Source organism: Oncorhynchus clarkii, chromosome 16, assembly GCF_045791955.1.
Source record: "Oncorhynchus clarkii lewisi isolate Uvic-CL-2024 chromosome 16, UVic_Ocla_1.0, whole genome shotgun sequence".
Classification (NCBI taxonomy): Eukaryota; Metazoa; Chordata; class Actinopteri; order Salmoniformes; family Salmonidae; genus Oncorhynchus; species Oncorhynchus clarkii.
The window spans coordinates 75543846-75564433 of record NC_092162.1 but is presented as its reverse complement, the minus strand read 5'-3'; the positions used below and the strand labels follow the sequence as shown (position 1 = coordinate 75564433).

At 46.3% G+C, this 20588-nt stretch overlaps 1 protein-coding gene across 1 annotated transcript; it reads right to left on the bottom strand.

Annotated features, from left to right (window-relative positions):
- Window positions 1-224: 224 nt before the first annotated feature.
- On the bottom strand, window positions 225-19011 carry LOC139367805 (HAUS augmin-like complex, subunit 7). The gene is made up of 9 exons (XM_071106142.1): window positions 18925-19011; window positions 18410-18525; window positions 17228-17295; window positions 16907-16968; window positions 15851-16044; window positions 15462-15576; window positions 3516-3728; window positions 3250-3361; window positions 225-815 (listed from the first exon to the last, which is right to left on the bottom strand). The coding sequence occupies exons 1-9, from the start codon at window positions 18979-18981 to the stop codon at window positions 724-726; spliced, it is 1029 nt and encodes a 342-aa protein (XP_070962243.1). The 5' UTR covers window positions 18982-19011; the 3' UTR covers window positions 225-723.
- Window positions 19012-20588: the final 1577 nt, after the last annotated feature.

Below are 20588 nucleotides of genomic sequence, written 5' to 3'. Positions count from 1 at the left end.
GTAGCCTAGTGGTTAGAGTGTAGAGGAGGTAGGGTAGTCTAGTGGTTAGAGCGTTGGACTAGTAACTGGAAGGTTGCAAGTTCAAACACCCGAGCTGACAAGGTACAAATCTGTCGTTCTGCCCCTGAACAGGCAGTTAACCCACTGTTCCTAGGCCGTCATTGAAAATAAGAATTTGTTCTTAACTGACTTGCCTAGTTAAATAAAGATAAAATAAGCATAAATGGGACTTCAGAAACTAGTAACCTTTATTTATCCAGGTTAGTCTCATTGAGATAAAATATTTTTTTCAAGAGACCCGGTGCAACCAAGAGAGAAACAATGTTTGAGACAAATATCACACACAGACAACATAAAACAATGTTGTCTGCAGTTCTGGTGTTGAGAAAGCAAAACATATTTGATGTATCGGTGGTGAATGTCCCAAATGGGACCCTATATAGTGCACTCATTAAAACATTTACAAAAACCGTGATTTCAAGTGTATTGAAACATTTTTAAAAACGAAGATGGGAACATGGAAAGCCAAGCTAGATAATGATGTGCCTACTGCCCTAGTCACAGTTACACAGTTAGCACTGATACTAGAACAACCTTAGCATTGAAATGCAGGAAAGTTAACACTGCATGTGGTGATCATGGAGAGTTAGCAGTAGCAAGCTAATAGTTGTCTGTAGAGTTTAGGGTAAGGTTAGCGGTAGCCTGCTAGCTTCAGTCTGGAGTTCAGGGTTCGGTTAGCGGTAGCTTGCTATCCGTTCCGTGGTGAAGAGAAAGGAACTCCGTGTATCTCTTGGTAAGGTCCTCCAACTGGGTGGCTGTAACACAAAATCACACAGTCAACTTCAATAGCAACATACAGTTGAAGTCGGAAGTTTACATTCACTTATGTTGGCGTCATTAAAACTCGTTTTTCAACCACTCCACAAATTTCTTGTTAACAAACTATAGTTTTGGCAAGTCAGTTAGGACATCTACTTTCTGCATGACACAAGTAATTTTTACAACAATTGTTTACAGACATTATTTCACTTATAATTCACTGAATCACAATTCCAGTGGGTCAGAAGTTTACATACACTAAGTTGACTGTGCCTTTAAACAGCCTGGAAAATTCCAGAAAATGTCATGGCTTTAGAAGCTTCTGATAGGCTAATTGACATAATTTGAGTCAATTAGAGGTGTACCTGTGGATGTATTTCAAGGCCTACCTTCAAACTCAGTGCCTCTTTGCTTGACATCATGGGAAAATCAAAAGAAATCAGCCAAGACCAACACAAGTCTGGTTCATCCTTGGGAGCAATTTCCAAACACCTGAAGGTACCACGTTCATCTGTACATACAATAGTACGCAAGTATAAACACCATGGGACCACCATGGGACCACGCAGCCGTCACACCGCTCAGGAAGGAGACGCGTTCTGTCTCCTAGAGATGAACGTACTTTGGTGCGAAAAGTGCAAATCAATCCCAGAACAACAGCAAAGGAACTTGTGAAGATGCTGGAGGAAACAGGTCCAAAAGTATCTATATCCACAGTAAAACGAGTCCTATATCGACATAACCTGAAAGGCCGCTCAGCAAGGAAGAAGCCACTGCTCCAAAACCGCCATAAAATAGTCAAACTACAGTTTGCAACTGCACAAGGGGACAAAGATTGTACTTTTTGGAGAAATGTCCTCTGGTCTGATGAAACAAAAATATAACTGTTTGGCCATAATGACCATCGTTATGTTTGTAGGAAAAAGGGGAGGCTTGCAAGCCAAAGAACACCATCCCAACTGTGAAGCACGGGGGTGGCAGCATCATGTTGTGGGGGTGCTTTGCTGCAGGAGGGACTGGTGCACTTCACAAAATAGATGGCTTCATGAGGGAGGAAAATTGTGGATATATTGAAACAACATCTCAAGACATCAGTCAGGAAGTTAAAGCTCGGTCGTCTTCCAAGCTCGGTGAGTCTTCCAAATGGACAATGACCCCAAGCATATTTGCAACAAAGTCATTGTATTGGAGTGGCCATCACAAAGCCCTGGCCTCAATCCCATAGAAAATATGTGGCAGACCTGAAAAAGTGTGTGTGAGCGAGGAGGCCTACAAACCTGACTCAGTTACATCAGATCTGTCAGGAGAAATGGGCCAAAATTCACCCAACTTATTGTTGAAAGCTTGTGGAAGGCTACCCAAAACGTTTGACCCAAGTTAAACAATTTAAAAGGCAATGATACCAAATACTAACTGAGTGTATGTAAACTTCTGACCCACTGGGAATGTGATGAAAGAAATAAAAGCTGAAATATATAATTCTCTCTAATATTATTCTGACATTTCACATTCTTAAAATAAAGTGGTGATCCTAACTGACCTAAGAAAGTGAATTTTAATTAGGATTAAATGCCAGGATTTGTGAAAAACTGAGTTTAAATGTAGTTGGCTAAGGTGTATGTAAACTTTCAACAATACAGGACCAGTCAAAAGTTTGGACACCTACTCATTCAAGGGTTTTTCTTTATCGTGACTATGTTCTACATTGTAGAATAATAATGAAGACATCAAAACTATGAAATAACACGTGCAACTAAATAGCCACCCTTTGCCTTGACAGCTTTGCACACTCTTGGCATTCTGTCAACCAGCTTCATGAGGTAGTCACCTGGAATGCATTTCAATAAACAGGTGTGCCTTGTTAAAAGTTAATTTGTGGAATTTCTTTCCTTCTTAATGCATTTGAGCCAATCAGTTGTGTTGTGACAAGGTAGGGGTGGTATACAGAAGATAGTCCTATTTGGTAAAAGACCAAGTCCATATTATGGCAAGAACAGCTCAAATAAGCAAAGAGAAACAACAGTCCACATCATGGTTCTTTGTAAGTGGTTAAGTGTGCCTTGAGATTCTAAATAAATCCCTGAGTGTCACCAGCAAACACCTCTACACACCTCCACTTTTTCTGTTACTACATGATTCCATATGTGTCATTTCCTAGTTTTGACGTCTTCACTATTATTCTACAATGTAGAAAACAGTAAAAATAAAGAAAAAAAACGTTGAATGAGTAGGTGTTCTAGAACCCTGGAATGAGTAGGTGTTCTAGAACCCTGGAATGAGTAGGTGTTCTAGAACCCTGGAATGAGTAGGTGTTCTAGAACCCTGGAATGAGTAGGTGTGTCCTAACTTTTGACTGGCACTGTGTGTGTATAATATATGTATGGCAGAGAGTGTGTTTGTGAAGGCGAGGGTCTGTGTGTATATACTCACAGAGGGTGTGCTTGTGTCCGTGACTCCAGTAGCAAGGGTCCGAGTGTACCTCATTCACCGTGTCAGACAGACATACAGACACCTCTGATACCTGCCGCAGGACCTCTAGCTCCTAGAGAGACATTTTGTAGTATTTTAATTACGTAGCATGGAATGCAACTAGCTCAAACAGAGGGATGCTTTCTATGATAATTAACACACAAAGAGAGAGATGCTATGAAAACACAGTCAGCCCTCAGAGGAACACAGAGACGATGTGTGTGTACCGTGTTGCAGGCGGTGAGCAGCCTATGGACAGTGCTGAAGATGTGTGTGTGTGATCTGAGGCTGGGAGGGTCTCTGCTGCAGTAGGATCTGAAGTCCGTGTCGTACACACGGCTGAACACACTCATCATCTGGGCCAGATCAGACACAGCTACGCGTAACGCGCACACAGAGAACCGGCTAGGACTGGCCTCCTCACCACGCAGGAACACACACTGGGAGAGAAAATTGTTTTATTCAAAAGTGTTTTACAAGTTACAGTGCCTTGCGAAAGTATTCGGCCCCCTTGAACTTTGCGACCTTTTGCCACATTTCAGGCTTCAAACATAAAGATATAAAACTATTTTTTTGTGAAGAATCAACAACAAGTGGGACACAATCATGAAGTGGAATGACATTTATTGGATATTTCAAACTTTTTTAACAAATCAAAAACTGAAAAATTGGGCGTGCAAAATTATTCAGCCCCTTTACTTTCAGTGCAGCAAACTCTCTCCAGAAGTTCAATGAGGATCTCTGAATTATCCAATGTTGACCTAAATGACTAATGATGATAAATACAATCCACCTGTGTGTAATCAAGTCTCCGTATAAATGCACCTGCACTGTGATAGTCTCAGAGGTCCGTTAAAAGCGCAGAGAGCATCATGAAGAACAAGGAACACACCAGGCAGGTCCGAGATACTGTTGTGAAGAAGTTTAAAGCCGGATTTGGATACAAAAAGATTTCCCAAGCTTTAAACATCCCAAGGAGCACTGTGCAAGCGATAATATTGAAATGGAAGGAGTATCAGACCACTGCAAATCTACCAAGACCTGGCCGTTCCTCTAAACTTTCAGCTCATACAAGGAGAAGACTGATCAGAGATGCAGCCAAGAGGCCCATGATCACTCTGGATGAACTGCAGAGATCTACAGCTGAGGTGGGAGACTCTGTCCATAGGACAACAAACAATCAGTCGTATATTGCACAAATCTGGCCTTTATGGAAGAGTGGCAAGAAGAAAGCCATTTCTTAAAGATATCCATAAAAAGTGTTGTTTAAAGTTTGCCACAAGCCACCTGGGAGACACACCAAACATGTGGAAGAAGGTGCTCTGGTCAGATGAAACCAAAATTGAACTTTTTGGCAACAATGCAAAACGTTATGCTTGGCGTAAAAGCAACACAGCCCATCACCCTGAACACACCATCCCCACTGTCAAACATGGTGGTGGCAGCATCATGGTTTGGGCCTGCTTTTCTTCAGCAGGGACAGGGAAGATGGTTAAAATTGATGGGAGGATGGATGGAGCCAAATACAGGACCATTCTGGAAGAAAACCTGATGGAGTCTGCAAAAGACCTGAGACTGGGACGGAGATTTGTCTTCCAACAAGACAATGATCCAAAACATAAAGCAAAATCTACAATGGAATGGTTCAAAAATAAACATATCCAGGTGTTAGAATGGCCAAGTCAAAGACCAGACCTGAATCCAATCGAGAATCTGTGGAAAGAACTGAAAACTGCTGTTCACAAATGCTCTCCATCCAACCTCACTGAGCTCGAGCTGTTTTGCAAGGAGGAATGGGAAAAAATGTCAGTCTCTCGATGTGCAAAACTGATAGAGACATACCCCAAGCGACTTACAGCTGTAATCACAGCAAAAGGTGGCGCTACAAAGTATTAACTTAAGGGGGCTGAATAATTTTGCACGCCCAATTTTTCAGTTTTTGATTTGTTAAAAAAGTTATATATATATCCAATAAATGTCATTCCACTTCATGATTGTGTCCCACTTGTTGTTGATTCTTCACAAAAAAATACAGTTTTATGTCTTTATGTTTGAAGCCTGAAATGTATAGCCTGTATATTTATAGTTTAGAAGAGGTCTGATACAGAGCAACAAGAGGTACAGGAAGTATTCACCCCCTTGACTTTGTCCACATTTTGTTGTGTTACAGCCTGAACTTAAAATGGATTACATTGATGTTGTGTCACTGATCTACACACAATACAACATAATGTCAAAGTGGAATTGTTTTTTGAAATTTGTACAAAAAAATAAATAAATGAAAAGCTAAAATGTCTTGAGTCAATAAGTATTCAAGCCCTTAGTTATGGAAAGCCTGTAACTGTAACCTGTAACTATACTGAACAAAACTATAAATACAACGTGAAGTGTTGGTCCCATGTTTCATGATCTGAGATAAAAGAACACAGAAATTTTCCACACGCACAAAAAGTTTATTCCCCTCACAAATTTGTTTACATCCCTGTTAGTGAACATTTCTCCTTAGATTATCTTGGCTATCGATCGGACAGGTGTGGCATATCAAGAAGCTGACTAAACAGCATGATCATTACACAGTTGCACCTTGTGCTGGGGGAAAAAAAAATAAAAGGACACTATAAAATGTGCAGTTGTCACACAACACAATGCCACAGATGTCTCAAGCCTTGAGGGAGCGTAGAATTGGCATGCTGGATTGCATGAATGTCCACCAGAGCTGTTACAGTAGAATGTTATGTTAATTTCTCTACCATAAGCCGCCTCCAACGTTGTTTTAGAGAATTTGGCAGTACGTCCAACCGGCCTCACAACTGCAGACCACACCAGCCCAGGACCTTCACATCCGGTTTCTTCATCTGCGTGATCGTCTGAGACCAGCCACCCGGACAGCTGATGAAACTGCGTGATCGTCTGAGACCAGCCACCCGGACAGCTGATGAAACTGCGTGATCGTCTGAGACCAGCCACCCGGACAGCTGATGAAACTGCGTGATCGTCTGAGACCAGCCACCCGGACAGCTGATGAAACTGCGTGATCGTCTGAGACCAGCCACCCGGACAGCTGATGACACTGTGTGATCGTCTGAGACCAGCCATCATAGAGCTGATGAAACTGCGTGATCGTCTGAGACCAGCCACCCAGACAGCTGATGAAACTGCGTGATCGTCTGAGACCAGCCACCCGGACAGCTGATGACACTGTGTGATCGTCTGAGACCAGCCACCCGGACAGCTGATGACACTGTGTGATCGTCTGAGACCAGCCATCATAGAGCTGATGAAACTGCGTGATCGTCTGAGACCAGCCACCCAGACAGCTGATGACACTGCGTGATCGTCTGAGACCAGCCACCCGGACAGCTGATGAAACTGCGTGATCGTCTGAGACCAGCCACCCGGACAGCTGATGAAACTGCGTGATCGTCTGAGACCAGCCACCCGGACAGCTGATGACACTGCGTGATCGTCTGAGACCAGCCACCCGGACAGCTGATGACACTGCGTGATCGTCTGAGACCAGCCACCCGGACAGCTGATGAAACTGCGTGATCGTCTGAGACCAGCCACCCGGACAGCTGATGACACTGCGTGATCGTCTGAGACCAGCCACCCGGACAGCTGATGAAACTGCGTGATCGTCTGAGACCAGCCACCCGGACAGCTGATGAAACTGCGTGATCGTCTGAGACCAGCCACCCGGACAGCTGATGAAACTGCGTGATCGTCTGAGACCAGCCACCCGGACAGCTGATGAAACTGCGTGATCGTCTGAGACCAGCCACCCGGACAGCTGATGAAACTGCGTGATCGTCTGAGACCAGCCACCCGGACAGCTGATGAAACTGCGTGATCGTCTGAGACCAGCCACCCGGACAGCTGATGAAACTGCGTGATCGTCTGAGACCAGCCACCCGGACAGCTGATGAAACTGTGGGTTTGTACAACCAAAGAACTTCTGCACAAACGGTCAGAAATCTGCGTGCTCGTCGTCCTCACCAGGGTCTTGACCTGACTGCAGTTCAGCAACGTAACCGACTTCAGTGGGCAAATACTCACCTTCGATGGCCACTGGCACGCTGGAGAAGTGTGCTCTTCACAGATGAATCCCTGTTTCAACTGTACCGGGCTGATATTAGACAGCGTCGTGTGGGCGAGTGGCTTGCTGATGTCATCGTTGTGAACAGAGTGCCCCATGGTGGTGGTGGGGTTATGGAATGGGCAGACATAAGCTACGGACAATGAACACAATTGCATTTTAAAATCGACGACAATTTGAATGCACAGAGAAAACGCGACGAGATCCTGGGGCCCCATTCATCCGCCACCATCCCCTCGTGTTTCAGCGTGGTAATACACGACCCCGTGTTGCAAGGATCTGTAATTCCTGGAAGCTGAAAACGTCCCAGTTTCTCCATGGCTGCATACTCATCATGTTTGGGATGCTCTGGATTGATGTGTACGACAGCGTGTTCCAGTTCCCGCCAATATCCAGCTACTTCACAGCCATTGAAGAGGAGTGGGACAACATTCCACAGGCAACAGCCTGATCAACTATGTGAATAAGATGTGTCATAATGCATAAGGCAATTGGTGGTCACACCAGATACTGACTGGTTTTCTGATCCACACCCCTACCTTTTTGTTAAGGTATCTGTGACCAACAGATGCATATCTGTATTCCCAGTCATGTAAAATCCATAGATTAGGGCCTAATGAATCTATTTCAATTGACTGATTTCCTTATTTGAACTGTAACTCAGTAAAATCAAACAGTCACACTCCAAACTCCACTATGACCAAGACCAAAGAGCTGTCAAAGGACACCAGAAACAAAATTGTAGACCTGCACCAGGCTGGGAAGACCAAATCTGCAATAGGTAAGCAGCTTGGTTTGAAGAAATCAACTGTGGGAGCAATTATTAGGAAATGGAAGACATACAAGACCACTGATAATCTCCCTCGATCTAGGGCTCTACGCAAGATCTCACCCCATGGGGTCAAAATGATCACAAGAACGGTGAGCAAAAATCCCAGAACCACACGGGGGGACCTAGTGAATGACCTGCAGAGAGCTGGGACCAAAGTAACAAAGCCTACCATCAGTAACACACTACGCCGCCCGTCTGAAGTTTGCTAGAGAGCATTTGGATGATCCAGAAGAAGATTGGGAGAATGTCATATGGTCAGATGAAACCAAAATATAACTTTTTGGTAAAAACTCAACTCGTCGTGTTTGGAGGAAAAAGAATGCTGAGTTGCATCCAAAGAACACCATACCTACTGTGAAGCATGGGGGTGGAAACATCATGCTTTGGGGCTGTTTTTCTGCAAAGGGACCAGGATGACCGATCCGTGTAAAGGAAAGAATGAATGGGGCCATGTATCGTGAGATTTTGAGTGAAAACCTCCTTCCATCAGCAAGGGCATTGAAGATCAAACGTGGCTGGTTCTTTCAGCATGACAATGATCCCAAACACACCGCCCGGGCAACGAAGGAGTGGCATTTCAAGGTCCTGGAGTGGCCTAGCCAGTCTCCAGATCTCAACCCCATAGAAAATCTTTGGAGGGAGTTGAAAGTCCGTGTTGCCCAGCAACAGCCCAAAAGCATCACTGCTCTAGAGGAGATCTGCATGGAGGAATGGGCCAAAATACCAGCAACAGTGTGTGAAAACCTTGTGAAGACTTACAGAAAATGTTTGACCTCTGTCATTGCCAACAAAGGGTATATAACAAAGCATTGAGATAAACTTTTGTTATTGACCAAATACTTATTTTCCAACATAATTTGCAAATAAATTCATTAAAAATCCTACAATGTGATTTTCTGGATTTTTTTTCTCATTTTGTCTGTCATAGTTGAAGTGTACTTATGATAGGTCTCTCATCTTTTTAAGTGGGAGAACTTGCACAATTGGTGGCTGACTAAATACTTTTTTGCCCCACTGTACTCCACAATAGTAACCTAAATGACAGAGTGAAAAGAAGGAAGCCTGTACAGAATACACATATTATAAACATGCATCCTGCACTAAAGTCAAACACTTGAAGAGATTAACTTTATGTGCTGAATACAAAGCGTTATGTTTTGGGGCAAATCCAACACAACACATCACTGAGTACCACTCTTCATATCAAGCATGGTGGTGGCTGCATCATGTTATGGGTATGCTTGTCATCGGCAAGGACTAGGGATTTTTTAGGATAAAAATAAACGGAACAGAGCTAAGCACTGGAAAAATCCTAGAGGAAAACCTGGTTCAGTTTGCTTTCCAACAGACACTGGGAGATGAATTCACCTTTCAGCAAGACAATAACTTTAAACACAAGACCCAACATACACTGGAGTCGCTTACCAAGATAACATTGAATGTTGCTATGGCAAAACCTGAAAATGTCTGTCTAGCAATGATCAATAACTTCACAGAGCTTGAAGAATTTTTAAAATAATTATGTGCAAATATTGTACAATCCAGGTGTGCAGAGCTCTTAGAGACTCACTTCTGTAATCGCTGCCAAAGGTGATTCTGACACGTATTGACTCAGGGGTGTGAATACTTACGTTAATCAGATTTCTGTATTCAATTTTCAATCAATTTGAAAACATTTCTAAAAACATGTTTCAATTGTCAATATGGGGTATTCTTTTTCAAATCTATTTAATCCATTTTGAATTCAGCCTGTAAAATGTGGAATACGTCGAGGGGTATGAACACAGTCTGAAGGCACTGTAGGTAAATCAATCATTCCACCTCCATAATTATTGACACCCTCGATAAAAATAAGCGAAAAATAAATTATTTATAATATGTATAAAATACAAATCCTGAGCTACATGGCATGCTCGGAAAAAATGGTAAAACTCGCATTTCATACTAATACACAGTGGAAGATTTTGTTGAAACAAGTAACACTTTTTTATCTCAAAGTTTTTTTTAAATGATTGGCACTCCTAAAAATTCTTATAGATGAAATCGAACAAAACTTAAGGGAGGGGGGACAGAGCACTAGACTCGGTACTGTTATCATTACAAGGGGAGGGGGACAGAGCACTAGACTCAGTACTGTTATCATTACAAGGGGAGGGGGGACAGAGCACTAGACTCGGTACTGTTATCATTACAAGGGGAGGGGGGACAGAGCACTAGACTCAGTACTGTTATCATTACAGGGGGAGGGGGGACAGAGCACTAGACTCAGTACTGTTATCATTACAAGGGGAGGGGGGACAGAGCACTAGACTCAGTACTATTATCATTACAAGGGGAGGGGGACAGAGCACTAGACTCAGTACTGTTATCATTACAAGGGGAGGGGGGACAGAGCACTAGACTCGGTACTGTTATCATTACAAGGGGAGGGGGGACAGAGCACTAGACTCAGTACTGTTATCATTACAGGGGGAGGGGGGACAGAGCACTAGACTCAGTACTGTTATCATTACAAGGGGAGGGGGGACAGAGCACTAGACTCAGTACTGTTATCATTACAAGGGGAGGGGGGACAGAGCACTAGACTCAGTACTGTTATCATTACAAGGGGAGGGGGGACAGAGCACTAGACTCGGTACTGTTATCATTACAAGGGGGGACAGAGCATTAGACTCAGTACTGTTATCATTACAAGGGGAGGGGGACAGAGCACTAGACTCGGTACTGTTATCATTACAAGGGGAGGGGGACAAAGCACTAGACTCAGTACTGTTATCATTACAAGGGGAGACAGAGCACTAGACTCAGTACTGTTATCATTACAAGGGGAGGGGGGACAGAGCACTAGACTCAGTACTGTTATCATTACAAGGGGAGGGGGACAAAGCACTAGACTCAGTACTGTTATCATTACAAGGGGAGACAAAGCATTAGACTCAGTACTGTTATCATTACAAGGGGAGGGGGACAGAGCACTAGACTCGGTACTGTTATCATTACAAGGGGAGGGGGGACAGAGCACTAGACTCAGTACTGTTATCATTACAAGGGGAGGGGGGACAGAGCACTAGACTCAGTACTGTTATCATTACAAGGGGAGGGGGGACAGAGCACTAGACTCAGTACTGTTATCATTACAAGGGGAGGGGGGACAGAGCATTAGACTCAGTACTGTTATCATTACAAGGGGGGACAGAGCATTAGACTCAGTACTGTTATCATTACAAGGGGAGGGGGGACAGAGCACTAGACTCAGTACTGTTATCATTACAGGGGGAGGGGGGACAGAGCACTAGACTCAGTACTGTTATCATTACAAGGGGAGGGGGGACAGAGCACTAGACTCAGTACTGTTATCATTACAAGGGGAGGGGGGACAGAGCACTAGACTCAGTACTGTTATCATTACAAGGGGAGGGGGGACAGAGCACTAGACTCAGTACTGTTATCATTACAAGGGGAGGGGGGACAGAGCACTAGACTCAGTACTGTTATCATTACAAGGGGAGGGGGGACAGAGCACTAGACTCAGTACTGTTATCATTACAAGGGGAGGGGGGACAGAGCACTAGACTCAGTACTGTTATCATTACAAGGGGGGACAGAGCATTAGACTCAGTACTGTTATCATTACAAGGGGAGGGGGGACAGAGCACTAGACTCAGTACTGTTATCATTACAAGGGGAGGGGGGACAGAGCACTAGACTCAGTACTGTTATCATTACAGGGGGAGGGGGGACAGAGCACTAGACTCAGTACTGTTATCATTACAATGGGGGACAGAGCATTAGACTCAGTACTGTTATCATTACAAGGGGAGGGGGACAGAGCATTAGACTCAGTACTGTTATCATTACAAGGGGAGGGGGGACAGAGCACTAGACTCAGTACTGTTATCATTACAAGGGGAGGGGGGACAGAGCACTAGACTCAGTACTGTTATCATTACAAGGGGAGGGGGGACAGAGCACTAGACTCAGTACTGTTATCATTACAAGGGGAGGGGGACAGAGCACTAGACTCAGTACTGTTATCATTACAAGGGGAGGGGGGACAGAGCACTAGACTCAGTACTGTTATCATTACAAGGGGAGGGGGGACAGTGCACTAGACTCAGTACTGTTATCATTACAAGGGGAGGGGGGACAGAGCACTAGACTCAGTACTGTTATCATTACAAGGGGAGGGGGGACAGAGCACTAGACTCAGTACTGTTATCATTACAGGGGGAGGGGGGACAGAGCACTAGACTCAGTACTGTTATCATTACAAGGGGAGGGGGGACAGAGCACTAGACTCAGTACTGTTATCATTACAAGGGGAGGGGGGACAGAGCACTAGACTCAGTACTGTTATCATTACAGGGGGAGGGGGGACAGAGCACTAGACTCAGTACTGTTATCATTACAAGGGGAGGGGGGACAGAGCACTAGACTCAGTACTGTTATCATTACAAGGGGAGGGGGGACAGAGCACTAGACTCAGTACTGTTATCATTACAAGGGGAGGGGGGACAGAGCATTAGACTCAGTACTGTTATCATTACAAGGGGAGGGGGGACAGAGCACTAGACTCAGTACTGTTATCATTACAAGGGGAGGGGGGACAGAGCACTAGACTCAGTACTGTTATCATTACAAGGGGAGGGGGGACAGAGCACTAGACTCAGTACTGTTATCATTACAAGGGGAGGGGGACAGAGCACTAGACTCAGTACTGTTATCATTACAAGGGGAGGGGGGACAGAGCACTAGACTCAGTACTGTTATCATTACAAGGGGAGGGGGGACAGTGCACTAGACTCAGTACTGTTATCATTACAAGGGGAGGGGGGACAGAGCACTAGACTCAGTACTGTTATCATTACAAGGGGAGGGGGGACAGAGCACTAGACTCAGTACTGTTATCATTACAGGGGGAGGGGGGACAGAGCACTAGACTCAGTACTGTTATCATTACAAGGGGAGGGGGGACAGAGCACTAGACTCAGTACTGTTATCATTACAAGGGGAGGGGGGACAGAGCACTAGACTCAGTACTGTTATCATTACAAGGGGAGGGGGGACAGAGCACTAGACTCAGTACTGTTATCATTACAAGGGGAGGGGGGACAGAGCACTAGACTCAGTACTGTTATCATTACAGGGGGAGGGGGGACAGAGCACTAGACTCAGTACTGTTATCATTACAAGGGGAGGGGGGACAGAGCACTAGACTCAGTACTGTTATCATTACAAGGGGAGGGGGGACAAAGCACTAGACTCAGTACTGTTATCATTACAAGGGGAGGGGGGACAGAGCACTAGACTCAGTACTGTTATCATTACAAGGGGAGGGGGGACAGAGCACTAGACTCAGTACTGTTATCATTACAAGGGGAGGGGGGACAGAGCACTAGACTCAGTACTGTTATCATTACAAGGGGGGACAGAGCATTAGACTCAGTACTGTTATCATTACAAGGGGAGGGGGGACAGAGCACTAGACTCAGTACTGTTATCATTACAAGGGGAGGGGGGACAGAGCACTAGACTCAGTACTGTTATCATTACAGGGGGAGGGGGGACAGAGCACTAGACTCAGTACTGTTATCATTACAAGGGGGGACAGAGCATTAGACTCAGTACTGTTATCATTACAAGGGGAGGGGGACAGAGCACTAGACTCAGTACTGTTATCATTACAAGGGGGGACAGAGCATTAGACTCAGTACTGTTATCATTACAAGGGGGGACAGAGCATTAGACTCAGTACTGTTATCATTACAAGGGGAGGGGGGACAGAGCACTAGACTCAGTACTGTTATCATTACAAGGGGAGGGGGGACAGAGCACTAGACTCAGTACTGTTATCATTACAAGGGGAGGGGGGACAGAGCACTAGACTCAGTACTGTTATCATTACAAGGGGAGGGGGGACAGAGCACTAGACTCAGTACTGTTATCATTACAAGGGGAGGGGGACAGAGCACTAGACTCAGTACTGTTATCATTACAAGGGGAGGGGGGACAGAGCACTAGACTCAGTACTGTTATCATTACAAGGGGGAGGGGGGACAGAGCACTAGACTCAGTACTGTTATCATTACAAGGGGAGGGGGGACAGAGCACTAGACTCAGTACTGTTATCATTACAGGGGGAGGGGGGACAGAGCACTAGACTCAGTACTGTTATCATTACAAGGGGAGGGGGGACAGAGCATTAGACTCAGTACTGTTATCATTACAAGGGGAGGGGGGACAGAGCATTAGACTCAGTACTGTTATCATTACAAGGGGAGGGGGGACAGAGCACTAGACTCAGTACTGTTATCATTACAAGGGGAGGGGGGACAGAGCACTAGACTCGGTACTGTTATCATTACAAGGGGAGGGGGACAGAGCACTAGACTCAGTACTGTTATCATTACAAGGGGAGGGGGGACAGAGCACTAGACTCAGTACTGTTATCATTACAAGGGGAGGGGGGACAGAGCACTAGACTCAGTACTGTTATCATTACAAGGGGAGGGGGGACAGAGCACTAGACTCGGTACTGTTATCATTACAAGGGAGGGGGGACAGAGCACTAGACTCAGTACTGTTATCATTACAAGGGGAGGGGGGACAGAGCACTAGACTCAGTACTGTTATCATTACAGGGGGAGGGGGGACAGAGCACTAGACTCAGTACTGTTATCATTACAAGGGGAGGGGGGACAGAGCACTAGACTCAGTACTGTTATCATTACAAGGGGAGGGGGGGACAGAGCACTAGACTCAGTACTGTTATCATTACAAGGGGAGACAAAGCATTAGACTCAGTACTGTTATCATTACAAGGGGAGGGGGGACAGAGCACTAGACTCAGTACTGTTATCATTACAAGGGGAGGGGGGACAGAGCACTAGACTCAGTACTGTTATCATTACAAGGGGGGGGGACAGAGCATTAGACTCAGTACTGTTATCATTACAAGGGGAGACAAAGCATTAGACTCAGTACTGTTATCATTACAAGGGGAGGGGGACAAAGCATTAGACTCAGTACTGTTATCATTACAAGGGGAGGGGGACAAAGCACTAGACTCAGTACTGTTATCATTACAAGGGGAGGGGGACAAAGCATTAGAAACAGGTGCCAATTTAGACACCTATCCTCTTCAGGTAAATTTCTTCTCATCCTTATCAAGGGTGCCAATAATTTGGGAGGTGACTGTATGTCATTACAACTTCTCTCCTGGATTACACCCCCCCCCCCCCTCACCTGGTCATGCAGCTGTTCCAGGGCGGCGAGAGTGGACTCCAGCAGGGCTGTGACACCAGCAACCTCCTCACCCCTCGGCCTGCTGGGTAGTGACCTCTGACCCTTCCTGGCACCCCTGGAGAGAGGTCAAGTGAGTTTAGTTCTGGGCCGGAAACTAAAACCTGGCCGAGGGGCAAGGGTTGAGTGTGTACCTGATGTAAGTGGGCCAGGGGGTTGGTGTGGGGGTGATGTCAGAGGGCCAGGGGGTTGGTGTGGGGGTGATGTCAGAGGGCCAGGGGGTTGGTGTGGGGGTGATGTCAGAGGGCCAGGGGGTTGGTGTGGGGGTGATGTCAGAGGGCCAGGGGGTTGGTGTGGGGGTGATGTCAGAGGGCCAGGGGGTGAGTGTGTACCTGATGTCAGAGGGCCAGGGGTTGAGAGTAGGGGTGAGAGCATGTGTCAGGTGAGGCAGAGCTTCAGGACAGAAGAGTTCCTTCAGTAGGCCCTCTCCTCCGGCCCTGCTGTCCTCACTGCTGTCCACGGAGTCAGGCACTAAAGTAAGCAGCTGCTCCAGGAACCACAGCTGGCGCAGGGGGCAGGCCCGGCCCTGAGGAGGCATACAGCCGGTTACAATATATAGCAGAATAATATACCGCTGAATGTTATCCACACCTTTATTTAACTAGGCAAGTCAGTTAAGAACAAACGGCCTAGGAACAGTGGGTTAACTGCCTTGTTCAGGGGAACAGTGGGTTAACTGCCTTGTTCAGGGGAACGGTGGGTTAACTGCCTTGTTCAGGGGAACAGTGGGTTAACTGCCTTGTTCAGGGGAACAGTGGGTTAACTGCCTTGTTCAGGGGAACAGTGGGTTAACTGCCTTGTTCAGGGGAACAGTGGGTTAACTGCCTTGTTTAGGGGAACAGTGGGTTAACTGCCTTGTTCAGGGGAACAGTGGGTTAACTGCCTTGTTCAGGGGAACAGTGGGTTAACTGCCTTGTTCAGGGGAACAGTGGGTTAACTGCCTTGTTCAGGGGAACAGTGGGTTAACTGCCTTGTTCAGGGGAACGGTGGGTTAACTGCCTTGTTCAGGGGAACGGTGGGTTAACTGCCTTGTTCAGGGGAACGGTGGGTTAACTGCCTTGTTCAGGGGAACAGTGGGTTAACTGCCTTGTTCAGCGGCAGAACGACAGATTTGTACCTTGTCGGCTCGGGGATTCGAACTTGCAACCTTTTGGTTACTAGCACAACACTAACCACTAGGCTACCCTGCCACCTCTACACTCTAACCACTAGGCTACCCTGCCACCTCTATACTCTAACCACTAGGCTACCCTGCCACCTCTACACTCTAACCACTAGGCTACCCTGCCACCTCTACACTCTAACCACTAGGCTACCCTGCCACCTCTACACTCTAACCACTAGGCTACCCTGCCACCTCTACACTCTAACCACTCCCTCCTTCATACCGTGATCAGGTCCAGGTCGTCTGCTCTACACAGCATCATCTCCTGGCCAAACACTGCCAGCTCTAGGTGAGAGAGAGAGAGAGACATTGATTCATTTTTTTTGTTTTTTTGAGAGGCAGATTAGGTTACAATAAATATTGATGTTTACCGGTATGTAAGCAGAAGCAGTCAAGATGACAGTGAACATCTCCTTATTGTACAGCACACCATCTAGTGGACATGATGTACAGGACACACTTTCTCACACGGCCCACTAACGCCTTCTGACATATCAACATTAGCTGGAAATCAATAGGAATTTACCCAGGCATGTATATTTACCTTGGCTGAGGGAGATTGGGTCTTTAGATCTGAGTGAGGGCAGTTTCTTACTGAGAGATGGACAGATGCTGCAGAGAGAGAGAGAGACAGAGAGATCAGCCCACTTTAAACATGAACACTCACTTGGTCCACCGGGAGAAAGTATATCAGTTTGGTGCCGGCGTCCACTCACACTCCCCCGGCAGGCGTCCACTCACACTCCCCCGGCAGGCGTCCACTCACACCCCCCCGGCCGGCGTCCACTCACACCCCCCCGGCCGGCGTCCACTCACACCCCCCCGGCCGGCGTCCACTCACACCCCCCCGACAGGCGTCCACTCACACCGCCCCGGCCGGCGTCCACTCACACCCCCCTGGCCGGCGTCCACTCACACCCCCCCCGGCCGGCGTCCACTCACACCGCCCCGCCGGCGTCCACTCACACCGCCCCACCTGCGTCCACTCACACCGCCCTGGAACAGCTGCACAAACAGCTGAGGGTGTAGTACCTCCTATCTATTGATCCATGCCAGTATCAGCGCAGTACTGAGTGTGTTACCTGCTACAGATCCATGCCAGATTCAGCGCAGTACTGAGTGTGTTACCTGCTACAGATCCATGCCAGATTCAGCGCAGTACTGAGTGTGTTACCTGCTACAGATCCATGCCAGTATCAGTGCAGTACTGAGTGTGTTACCTGCTACAGATCCATGCCAGTATCAGTGCAGTACTGAGTGTGTTACCTGCTACAGATCCATGCCAGTATCAGTGCAGTACTGAGTGTGTTACCAGCTACAGATCCATGCCAGTATCAGTGCAGTACTGAGTGTGTTACCTGCTACAGATCCATGCCAGTATCAGTGCAGTACTGAGTGTGTTACCTGCTACAGATCCATGCCAGTATCAGTGCAGTACTGAGTGTGTTACCTGCTACAGATCCATGCCAGTATCAGTGCAGTACTGAGTGTGTTACCTGCTACAGATCCATGCCAGTATCAGTGCAGTACTGAGTGTGTTACCTGCTACAGATCCATGCCAGTATCAGTGCAGTACTGAGTGTGTTACCTGCTACAGATCCATGCCAGTATCAGTGCAGTACTGAGTGTGTTACCTGCTACAGATCCATGCCAGTATCAGTGCAGTACTGAGTGTGTTACCTGCTACAGATCCATGCCAGTATCAGTGCAGTACTGAGTGTGTTACCTGCTACAGATCCATGCCAGTATGTCGGTGCGGTGTTGCGATGGAGTACACAGTAGTTCCTGCATACTGTCAGCCTCACGCAGATATAGACCTTCCACCAGGGAACATGACAGGGTCTGTGGTACACACACACACAATATATATATATATATATATATATATATATATATATATATATATATGAGAGAGAGAGAGAGAGAGAGAGAGAGAGAGAGAGCGAGAGACAATCTACCTCACTCACATGACAAAAACATGCGAAGTAGCTTGTTAGCTAACTTACACTACTAACGCTAGGTTTTACCTCTACACGGTCGTATCATTGGCTTGCTACAAACGTTGGCATTTGTTTAGAGCCATTAGTTAACGTTAGGCAGTTAGCTAGCTAGCTAGCTGGTCATCATTGTCCTTCACGATGAAAAATGCCATTCAACTTTGCTACGGTTTGGCTAACAGTATAACGGTTAATTTTTCAATTATAGCAGAAGTGATTGCCGTATGTTAACTTGAGTATTTACCTGTAGAGTAGCGTAGACATGTTGGGACAGTCGGTGTTCTTTCGAAGTAGCCGCCATTTTCCTGCTGGGAGAGTCAGAGCGGAAGTGACGTAGGTTAACGCGGTAGGTCAGTAGTTACCATAGCCACAAAGTCATCATTTTGGCTAAACCCCGACAGTTTCTACAATTTATCTTCTTAAAAATTTGATTTTCAACCTAAACCTAACCCTACCCTTAAACTTAATTGTAAACACACTGTTAACCGTATGCCTAACCGTAACCTTAAATTAAGACCAAAAAGCCAATTGATGTTTACGATACAGCTAAATGTGACTTTGTAGCAGTGGTAACTAGTGACAAGCAGTTATCTCAGCATAGGGATAGTGCTGCCACCTGCTGTTATGGGAGAAGGTACTGCATGTGGACCTTATCCACAGAATTAGGAATTGGAATACTAGAATTAAGCACTAAACCAGAGGGGTTTGTGGTATATGGCCAATATATCACGGCTAAGGGCTGCTCTTATGCACGATGCATCGCGTCGTGTCTCGACATAGCCCTTAGCCGTGGTATATTGGCCACATACCACAAACCCCCGAGGTGCCTTATTGCTATTATAAACTGGTTATCAACGTAATTCGAGCAGTGAAAACAACATGTTTTGTCATACCCGTGGTATACGGTCTGATATTCCAAAGCTGTCAGCCAATCAGCATTCAGGGCTCAAACCAACCAGTTTATAATTAAGTAATAAGCCATGAGGGGGTGTGGTATATGGCCAATATACCACGGCTAAGGGCTGTTCTTTTGTACGATGCAATGCAGAGTGCCTGAATACAGCTTTTAGCCGTGGTATATTGGCCATATATCACAAAACCCTGAATTGCCATATTGCTATTATAAACTGGTTACCAACGTAATTAGAGGAGTACAAATACATGGTCTGATATACCACGGCTGTCAGCCAATCAGCAGTCAGGGCTCGAACCCAGTTTATAATGGACCTTAACCTTCTCATGGCCGACATAGCTAGAGGTGCCTCAGGAATTCTCAATCACTACAATAATGGTAAATACCACTTCTGGTCTTCAATAATTTACTGGACTACAGGCTTATGAAGACCATCTGAAGCATTATAAACAGGAGACAAGGACCACATTTGTCGTAAACAAAAAGGATAAAGCGTGTGGACAGAAGAGTGAGTTCGAATTTAATCAAGGATTGATATTAATCTTAGGTCGTTAGTAAACTCAACTCTGTTGACTAGCGTTAGATAGCTACCTAAGTAGACAGATGTGTGGTTACGCAGACATCATTTATAGATCAGCAGGTAAGGGTGCTCTCGAGCGGATAGATGTTCTTTTGATAGATGTGCTGCTGATCCTGGACTGCGGCTAAGGACCCCTGGGCGTGCTGCTGATCCTGGACTGCGGCTAAGGACCCCTGGGCGTGCTGCTGATCCTGGACTGCGGCTAAGGACCCCTGGGCGTGCTGCTGATCCTGGACTGCGGCTAAGGACCCCTGGGCGTGCTGCTGATCCTGGACTGCGGCTAAGGACCCCTGGGCGTGCTGTTGATCCTGGACTGCGGCTAAGGACCCCTGGGTGTGCTGTTGATCCTGGACTGCGGCTAAGGACCCCTGGGTGTGCTGTTGATCCTGGACTGCGGCTAAGGACCCCTGGGCGT

Excerpts from the sequence above, each read along its gene's own strand:
- LOC139367805 (XM_071106142.1), bottom strand. The coding sequence starts at position 18,981 with ATGGCGGCTACTTCGAAAGAACACCGACTGTCCCAACATGTCTACGCT. Across the intron at positions 15,577-15,850 it reads CCCTGGCCCTCTGACATCAG|GGGTGCCAGGAAGGGTCAGA; the intron begins GTACACACTCAC and ends ACCTCTCTCCAG. Across the intron at positions 3,362-3,515 it reads TGCTCACCGCCTGCAACACG|GAGCTAGAGGTCCTGCGGCA; the intron begins GTACACACACAT and ends ATGTCTCTCTAG.